This window comes from Cibotium barometz, chromosome 11 (genome assembly GCF_041138505.1).
Source record: "Cibotium barometz isolate CiBa-2024 chromosome 11, ASM4113850v1, whole genome shotgun sequence".
In the NCBI taxonomy this organism is placed as follows: domain Eukaryota; kingdom Viridiplantae; phylum Streptophyta; class Polypodiopsida; order Cyatheales; family Cibotiaceae; genus Cibotium; species Cibotium barometz.
The window spans coordinates 60,488,895-60,499,043 of record NC_141056.1 but is presented as its reverse complement, the minus strand read 5'-3'; the positions used below and the strand labels follow the sequence as shown (position 1 = coordinate 60,499,043).

General features: G+C 42.1%; 1 protein-coding gene across 1 annotated transcript in view; it reads right to left on the bottom strand.

The window, feature by feature from the left end:
- Nucleotides 1-5,209: 5,209 nt before the first annotated feature.
- LOC147634406 (DNA binding / DNA-directed RNA polymerase) overlaps nucleotides 5,210-10,149 on the bottom strand; it is a 50,829-nt gene continuing 45,889 nt past the window's right edge. The window contains exons 9-10 of the mRNA XM_086805567.1: nucleotides 5,708-5,788; nucleotides 5,210-5,556 (exon numbers count right to left, since the gene is read on the bottom strand). Of these exons, the coding sequence (XP_086661693.1) occupies nucleotides 5,479-5,556; nucleotides 5,708-5,788 (159 nt within the window). The 3' untranslated portion in view covers nucleotides 5,210-5,478. The remainder of the gene's footprint in view (nucleotides 5,557-5,707; nucleotides 5,789-10,149) is intronic.

Below are 10,149 nucleotides of genomic sequence, written 5' to 3'. Positions count from 1 at the left end.
CCCCCGCATTGCTTCACATCCTCCCTTTTCAAATCCCACAACTCTCTTGCGTTTTGCAGGTGATGGCGCCAAAGGCTTACTAGGATATTGCAAGTCAATTTCTTTCATGCAAGAAAGAGAGAGGCATTATTCACAACATTTAGCAACTAAGCTTCTTGGCTTGTCTGGTGAATGCAAGACACAGAAAGTTAGATTGGAAGAACAAGAGTGTCAAATCAATAAACTAAGAAGTGACCTCCGCAAATATAGAGAAAAAGACACTAGCATTGGACCGCGCATACGAAAAAGAAAGCTAAAAAATGTCAAGAACTTGAGGCCCGATTTTGGAGGCCTAAAGAAGAGAATCTAAGCCATAAGGTAATATTGCACATAATGCATTCCCATTCACATGTCTTTTATGTTAGCAGTTAATATTATTTTATTTTCTGGGCTGCTTTATGATTTGCATGTTCACTATGTTAGTAATAAGTAGTGTTGTATTTGTAGGGTTGTCATACATACTGATAAAGAGAATATCAATCCGAATCTTAATCCATCAAAGCAACTGAAATTATTCGTGACATCAAGAATGGCAAGAGAAATGATAAAAGAGAAGAAGTTCAAGGTGTTTCAACGAGATATAGTGGATGAATTTGTAACCAACAATATAGTTTCAATTATTGCAGATATCCAATCCGCCATGGATTCAAGTGGAGTCAGTCGTAAGGATCATAGTGCCATCCAAAAGTCAGTGTCATCACTCCTTTAGGCCAAAGTCATTAAAGCAAAGCTACTTCCGACACCTATAAAAGTTTGGAGACATAGGGAGGAATTAAACACAGAACAGCTTCACTATGTTGGTCACTCATACCACATTGTACGAGAGTTTAAGGGAGAAGGTGCCAGCATATTCTACAACGAACAGAACAATATATTCATGGACTTGGAACTCGTGCAAAAGAGAATGGTGGAGTTCTATGATATTACATTTGAGGAGACAAGAGGTGTACTTCAATTTGTCATCAAGCTTGATGAGTGGGAGATTATCAAGGAGAAAAAGATGGAAAGGATCACAATAACACTTATGAATAGGGCTCTTTCTAATTGCAGTAGAGATGATCCAAAGTATTTTAGCGTGCAATATGAGACAAACATCTGGTTGCTAGGTTCATTTGAGGTCAAGAAAGAGGACCATGAATCCTTGTTTTGGGTATTTCATCATACACATATTCCCAATCTTATGAAAGAATAGATGAATGTAACCAAGCTGCTCCATGTAGAGAAAAGGGGGGACTTTCAAGTTCAATGGCATCTTGCGGGTGACTTGAAGACTCTCATGTGCTTATTTAATTGCAGCAAAGGGGTCAATGCAAAGTCTCCATGCCTTTACTGCATGGACTCCGCAAGGGTGATGGACTCTAAGTGGTGGAGACGACCACCGAACAGATAAATTTTGGATGAGAACTTTAAACAAGTGTTTGAGATTCCTCAAGTCTTTTATAATGTATCTTTTCATTCTAATGACTTTTGTAATTCCTGTGGTTCTGGCTTTCGTCGTTTATACCTTAGCAAACGGTGTTTGCCATACTCTGCTAGTTCTTGTGGGTTCTTTATGCCTAGAGACAATGCTGCTGCAACATAGGTATGAAAGTAATCCCTTCGGGTGTTGGCATAACTAGGGTAGCATCCAAAAACTTCTAAGGCAGTGGACTTCTCTATCAAAATAATATTCTCATAACTTTTAGGAGTAATACCTAGAAACAAGGACAATGTCTTGAATAAAAAATTTGCAACTCTCCCTTCCTGGCTCATGGCATTGTGATAGATTATCATCTTTGCCTTAGACAATTTGGGTAAATAGTGAGAAAGAGCTGCGTCTCTGCCACAGTACTCCCTTTTGGCCGCTGCAAGAATTCGTCATTGACTTCAAATGTACTCTGCAAAACAAAATAATTACGAAAACATAAATCTACATATCACTTCTTCACACACACACACACACACACACACACACACACACACACACACACACACACACACACACACAGAGAAAGAAAGAAGAAAGATATATTAACATCTCCTAAAGGTCGAAATGGCCCATGAGACAGAGAGAGAGAACCTCAGTCTCATCTGTCACAAACAGTTGATCTTGCACCAAAGGTTAATAGAACTTTTGCTATCTTCTCCTACTCTGTTCATCCACTCCTTTGTGGAGTCATTCGACCTATCATAGCCATATTTGGCCTGAAGGTCCTATCGTTTGGCACAAAGCCATCATCTTTTAACTTCTATGCTTTGCCCAAACATATGCTCAGACACTCTTTACTATTGTAATTTTCCTCCAACGCTAAGTCATCACTGTCATCTTTTGAGATAAAACCACTGCTCTCTTCCTAAAAATTTGGCAATAGCACATAAAGCAAAATCTTCCCTAAGACTAAAAATATTCTGAATGTCACATAAGAGTACATAACGTTTATTATCCACAATGAATTCTGGCAGTACTGGCAATATTAAATCACACTGGTCCACTTTATAGAGATCTACATCTAGAGATCTCTATATTGTGCATGTCTTAAGAGCAACAATATACATAGACTTGGCCTCCTCTTCCTCCTGTACTAACTGTATCTCTTCCTCAACTTCTGTCTCTTGAGAAGGTAACTCATCTTCTTGGGGAATATCATCTTCAACAGTACCTTCATAGAGCAATTATTCACCCCTTTTTTAGGAAGCTCTTTATAGAGGCAGTGCAAGTAGCAAAGGAATCCCAATGGCTCATATAGCAACCTGTAGCAACTCATGTGCGTGGTACACCAAGTAGGCTTGTAGGAAGATGGGAGTTGCTGGTACTTGTAAATTTTTTTTTTTGCTTTTTTGCTTGGTGCACAATCCAGCAAGTACACATAAGCCTGATTCCTTGGCAGTAGCCTTCCTTTAGATACTGCTTTTTCGAAACCATCCCTCTATTTTGATAGGTAATCTACATGCTGGTCCAAAATTGACTCTACTGGCAAAGGCTTGTTAAACATCTCAGCAATTATCAGCAGCTGTAGCGTTACAAACAAAATAAAAAAGTCTCTCATCAATTAAGGCAAGATCATTGCTCTCATTAATTTCCTCCTTCTTGCCCTTCATGTCAGTGCTAAGAACTTGCTTCTTCTTCTTCTTCTTCTTCTTCTTCTTCTGCATCTCTGTGTCACCAGTTGGCCCTTTTCTCCTCCTTAGCCTCCGTTGAGAAATCGAAATCCCTCTTAATAGAGAGCCTCTGGCGAGCAGGTCGTTTGGAAAGGGACACCAGATTGAGAACACCCACTTTCTCCTGTTCATCTTCATCCGTCCCCATATCCTGGTCTTCTGAATAGGGCTCCTCATCATTATGCTGCTTAACAAAGTAAAGGGGGAAACTAGATCCTCTCAACTCCACAATTGAAAATACTTGCTCCACTGTCTGTCCTCTCACAAGTTGTGGCTCCTCTATCCGTGACATAACCTCCTCTCAAGGTCACCAATAGTAGTGAAGTCAATAGACCTTTTCCTTGTGGTCCTCAATAGCTTTGGGGCCTTCATCCACACGTCGTTCCTCCCCGCAGCACTAAACTCTGGATCCAACGTCGGGGCTCCCCGCTTAAGCTTTCTTTGTTTTGATTAGTAAAACAATGGAACGAATTAGAATCCAAGCAACCCCTCTCTATATTTGTGCGGTTTGGCGCGATAACGCACTTCATTCCTCTTGCAAGTACCATATCAATTTACCTGTTGTCATTGCTGGCTGCTTACGCGAGAGTGGATTCCCTCTCTCTCTCTCTCTCTCTCTCAAAACGAGAACCGTTAATAGTATTGTGAGGTTTAAATAACTTTACACGTGTCCACGCGTGATAGTAATTACTGACACGTGTGATGTTGACCATTGACACGTGTGTTGTGACTATTAAATATGACTCATTTTTTATTCTATTTGTAACGGTGCACCTGAGAAAGAAAGAAAGAAAGAAAGATTTTATTAACGTCTTTCAAAAGACCGAACTCGACCTATGAGACAAATCAGTGTACCTGTGTGGGGTATCCTCTGTCATCCCAACAAAATGAAAAAGTACTGAACTAAAAAGCTGAATCTGGATGTGCAATAAGTACAATGAGTGAGGGAGGCTCTCAAGCACAACATTATTATGCATATATACATGTTGCACTAGGACCTCCTTGATGGTTGTCTTTCTAGCCTCTATCTAGAAGTCTTTCACTCTTCCTTTCCATGACGCCCTGAAGATATTCTTCTTGTTTGTCTTTCTTCTCTTCCTTGACTGCGTAAGGACCCAGGTGCCCTTAGTGATTAACACTTCAATCCACTGATTTTGCGCATTGAGAGAGTTGGATACAAGTATGGCAAACACTGATGATCTTGGTCTCCTTGTCCATGGGATTGTATCATCTATGATGACATTAGTGGAGCAAAATCAAGATGATATAAAACGAGATTTGCTACCCATCGTTTCAAAAAGAAATGGAGTGCAAAAGGTTGAAGCTTGGGAGAATGGAGTGTAGAAGGTAGAGAAAATGAAAAGAACGCGAGAAATTATATAAGCCCAAGAGTAGGAATAGCAGTTTCCCTCTCTACAAAAGTATAGGTATGTTTAATGCATTCGGGTGTGAAAAGTGACTATCAAGTGCAAGTAGAATACATTTTGAGGTGAAAAAGAATAATTTTTAGATTTAGGAAAAAAAAACAACCTATTTTTCAACGTAACGTTGCCTTCTTCCTGATTGGATGCGCTCCTTTCTCTCTCTACCAAAAGACCCTACGAATGACCTCCAAAATGTCCTAATGTGAACACCACCAAAAAATAATAATAATAACTAGCCCAACGCAGCTTATGCTCCTAAACAAACAAGGCTTCCAAAAAATTAAGACCACCCAATGGAGAGGGGAACCAACAAACTTACACAGCTTGTTTGGGAGCATAAGCTGTGTTTCCTCTTTGGTGGTTCCAAAGACCAGCCCAATGGAAAGAGGAACCAACAAACATACAAAGCTTATGCTCCCAAACAAACAAGGCTTCCAAATCAGAGGAAGCCACCAATTTCCAAACAGGGTTATGCTTATTAACACTGCCTAAACCTTTCACATTCCAAGAGGTGGATTTCATTTAGAAGATCTCTCCCCTTCATTTTTAGAAGGGGCCCAAAGCAATCTCCTAATAGCTTCATTAGTCTTGAAACAAAAAATCATCCATTCACAAAATTTGGTGTACTCTTTTAAGGAAGCTCTTCTTAATTTTACACAATCCCCCTTGTATGATGAAGAAAATAGATGCATACCCTTACAATGAGAATCAGTTTACCACCTTTATTTGTTTCTTCAAGGGCACTCTTGCATACAAATATTTTGGCCTTTCAGAAACATTCATTCTACTACAAGCTGACAAAACTGAGGCATGCTCTGTTCCCGTGTCTGTCGCAACCATAGAAACATCACGGTCTAGACAATTGAGAAGGTTTACACTAGAACTTCAGCCAATTTTGATAATAAACACACGTCTTTGGAGAGATAAGACCGTCATCTGTGCAGTCGTGCAAAACCTGAACAGCGCATAAAAATTGTCATCACTTCACCAACAGCACAACATTAAGAGAAGAGCAAACTTTGCCTTGGGAAGACGCAAAAACACGTGGAGTAAAACAATGACAGCAGTTAAAACTATGCTTCTCCAAGATGTAAACAGCTTCGTACTGGGCAGACTCCACATGGGATACTTGTAAAGGCTGAGGTCTCGGAGAGTCGACTTTGAGAGCTTCGGTAAAGCACCGTATCCTGTTGATCAATTAAGATATAAAGGCATTAGATTAGCCTACATGCATGTCATAAACAAACAAGATTTCGTGCTGTTACGGAATAAAACCTTCCTCCTTCCTTCCCCACCACACTTGCAACGCTTCCTATCACCTGTTGTTCCCTCTCCGTCCTTGCACACCGTCAATTTCCCCCCTTCAGAAGTTCATAATCCTCTAGCATGCTCAGAAATCTCTGTCACTAGAACCCCCATGTGCTCTGTGGGCTGATACTGGATAAGCTCTTAAAATTTCCTTTTTTGTGTCAATAATAATCCCATCTTCTGATACTATACTTGCCACTTAAGAGCATGATTATGGGATTTTGCTGAACATTCACATAGAACACTCAAAAATAGGTGCCAAAGTAAACAAAACCAAGTTCTTCGTGGCCAAATATTGGTTGAACACTGACAAAGCACTATTCCACAGTTAGCGAAACAAAAACAAGCGCTGCTCAAAGCTGGTCCAACACTAGTCAAAAGTAGGCAGACTTCAATGTCACTGGAACACCCATGTGCTCTGTGGGCTGATGCTGGATAAGGTCTTAAAATTTCATTTGTCGTGTCGATAACAAGGCCATCTCCTGATACTATACTTGCCACACAAAGTTCCTAGAGCATGATTATGGGATTTCCCTGAACCTTCACATTGACCACTATGCTCTTTCATTCAAAAGTAGGTGCCAAAGTAAACAAAAGCTTTGCCAAATATTGGTTGAACACTGAGGAAGCACTATTTCAAGGTCAGCAAATCCAAAACAAACGCTGGTCAAAGCTGGTCCAATACTGATCAACAGTAGCTGGATTCATCAAGTCTGGTCAAATACCAGCTAAATCTGGTAAAAATTTGTCAAAATTACTACACAACTTCTCTGAAATCAAAAGGAGAGATGCTGAGGGCTGTGAGCGCTATACGCAAGGGAGTGAAGAGGCCGCCACCACTCGGGAGGGGGTGTAGGAGGCCTTCAGTTGATGTCAAACGCAGGTGTTCTTTAGGAAGTAAGGCTTGTAAGTGATGGATGAGTTTAAGGCAAACAAACATTGAAAGAACTTTGGCAAGGTAGTGAGCTCACACATCATTTGCTGCACCCGACTCTTCTGTTTAAGATGACAAGTCTGTTGATAAAAGTGCAGCTTTAGGTCCTAATCATGAATAGCCACTACAGTCAACAGAGCAAAGATTTGGACCATACAATACATCTTTTAATTGTTTGGTAGTGCATTCACTAGACCAAACGAAAGCATGCATCTTTCTCATAGTGCTTCGTAGGCTCCTCCTCCATGACAGGAACATGTATTCAAGGTCTCGAATATTGCTAGACCCTTTGGTAGCTTCATTCTTTGGAGTACCATAAATTGGCATGTGCTTGTATGTTACATGCGGAAGCTTAATGGAACGTTTTTACCTGATTAGCAGAGAAACTTCACAAAACTGAATTTTGCAAGAGTGTGTGTAGAGAAAAGAAAGAAAGAAGAAAGAAAAGATATATTAATGTCTACGGAAGGCCAGATTGGCCTATGAGACAAATCTGTATACAACAAGTCCATGTCCGGTGTATCATGGAGAGAGAGAGAGAACTGTACATATGATTGGGCCACCATACATATTCCCTTGCATACCAGGCTGAAAACTAGCTCCAAAATTCCCTGGAATACCCATGCCTCCCTGAGGATAACCCCCAGTCATGGATTGGAACACAGAGCCACCACCAAAATAGCCTGGATGCATAGACTGCTGTGAAATAGATGGCTGTCCGAAAAAGGAACTCTGTGAGTTGGCACCAAAAGCATGTTGCATGTTCGGAAACTGTCCAAAAGATGGATCCTGTGGGAAGGCACCACTATTGCCCTGAGGTGGGTTCTTAGAACGCACTTTCTTCTTCTTTTCAAGCTCAGAACGGGATCTCATAAATTCAGCAAACTTCTCACTTTGAGTGCGCTGCATAAACACATCCATTACACCTGCCAAACGATTTTTAAACCGAGCATCATCTTCCTCTTTACTAGGCATATCTTCTGGCTGTGTTACATCCTCATATTGTGCATCATCTGCAGCCTGTTCTCCTGCAAGAATATCCTCAGATTCATTTCTCTCAAGAGAGGTCTCTTGCTCTTCCTCTTCATCATAAAAATATTCGTCTTCTGTGTCTGACATGCTGCTGAATTTTTCAGCAATGACTTTCCTCGAGACAACCACGAGCTCACCCCCTTAAGAAAGTTGATGATGGGTCCCGGCAACGGAACCTTGAAACCGGCCTCTGGTAGAAACCAAAGTGCGGTAGACTAGCAGTCACCTTCCAATTGTAGTCCAAATAAATAACAAATTAACAGGAGCTAGAATGCTCCAGAACTGAAAGGAAATCGACACTTGTTGGCCCCAAAGCTTGGCGCCCCTTTCTGTATCGCCCCTTTCTGTATTTCTTTATTCAAATTCAATGAAATGTATAACTGAGTACAACAAAGCCAGTCCAGGAAAGTAAACCTGTATGTCCAATCTGGCAGCCCTCAAGACCTCTTAGCACAGAGGATTCACACACAGATCTGTGTCCCACAAAAGCAACACATTGTGCTTCCCTCTAATCAACCAAGACAATTCAACAGGGCAGCCTTGAGCACACATCTGGCTGTTCCATGAACATGGTTTCAACTCAGTTCAAATACACATCCACTATCCAATCTCTGTTTCCACCCTTCAAAGTGCTATACCCTTCCTCTCACAAAGGGCCAGATGATACAACTCTGTAGCAGACATAAGCCAGTGGAAAGAAAGAAAGATTGATATGTTGAGAGCTTACCAATTTTAATGCGTGGTTCTGCACCAGAGGGACTGACCGTACCAGTCTGTACTTGCAACAGGCTGTCTGTACTTTTCTCCCTGCAGCCACTTGACTGATGCACCAACTATACTCTCATAAAATGCCGCCAGCAGCAGCTGAAGATGCGCCGCCTGCAACTGTTCAGGACTGTAGCTGCCTGTACCTGTCCGTACAGGTCTGCAGTACCCGACTGTACTTGTCCGTACAGGACTGTACTTGCAGTCGCATGAACCTGCAGCCGCTTGCTGTCCGTACCCTGGTCGCCAGCGCCACCTGAACCAATCGGTGTGCAGCAGCCTGTACCTGCTGTCGTACAGTCGCCGCCGCCTGCACTAGTTGTACGGAACTGCAGCCACCTGCTCTGTCCGTACTGTTTCCACCGCCTGTACCTGCTGGACAGGGTTGTCCTTGTCAGCCTGCTCTGTACGGCCTGCAACCACCAGCTCTGTACGGCCTACAGCCACGTGGTCTGTACGGCCAGGTTCTGTACGGCTTGATCTTCACGCAGCAAAGCCAGTAGCCACTCTCCTCAACGCAGCTAGCTTCCACGACGACTCCAAAAACAAGAGAGAGAGAGAGAGAGAGAGAGAGAGAGAGAGAGAGAGAGAGAGAGAGAGAGAGAGAGAGAGAGAGGCGTGTAACTCCCAAAAGTAGAGTTGTCCCTTTTTCCCAAAAATATCCTAGTGGCCCCTTTCTAAAGTTTATCAAACTTCCTAAGGGTCACTTATGCCTAGGTACCACCCAAGGTTAAAACATTAAAAATATTGATGTCCTTTGTCTAGGAACCCAAATGTGAATCATTAAATATTTATCTTGCTCACTAACCACCATGCCCACACTTGTGCTGTTCCACTTTCACAGGGTCATGACACAGTGTATTGGCACGTCATAGCAGGCAAACACACGAAAACAAGTCATGCGAAAACAAGTTTATGCATGCAAACATGAATGCATGTGCACATGTAATGGACGAAATCTCCCTTTCATGAAACTTGTACAAGAATTTCTTGTCGGGCACAAAATTGGCGTGACAGAAATGTGAAGTCCTGGTCTTCCTATGGAGTGACAATCCCATAGGCAAAACACAAATCCTAGCACGGGCCTTCCTATGGAGTGAAAATCCCACGGGTGGCAACAAACAGGCTTCCATCCATATGGCACAATATTGGTCACACATGGGTGGCACAAAATTGGTTCCCGTCCATGTGACACAACATGACTGACCCTTTCACATGGGACACTGGCCTGGCCACATGTGAACATAGTACAAATCTGGCCACTCTATGGAGTGACAGTCCCATAGAAGTGGCTCCAGAAATGGAAATGGACAAATCTGGCTTGGCCACATGTGAACATAGTACAAATCTGGCCGCTCTATGGAGTGACAGTTCCATAGAAGTGGCTCCAAAAATGGAGATGGACCAAATGGTGACATCTCCCCCAGCTTCTAAACAGTTGATCTCAACTGAAAAGCCTCAAGACGACTGCAAAAGTTGTGGGTAATCAACGAAGTAATCCTCATCTAC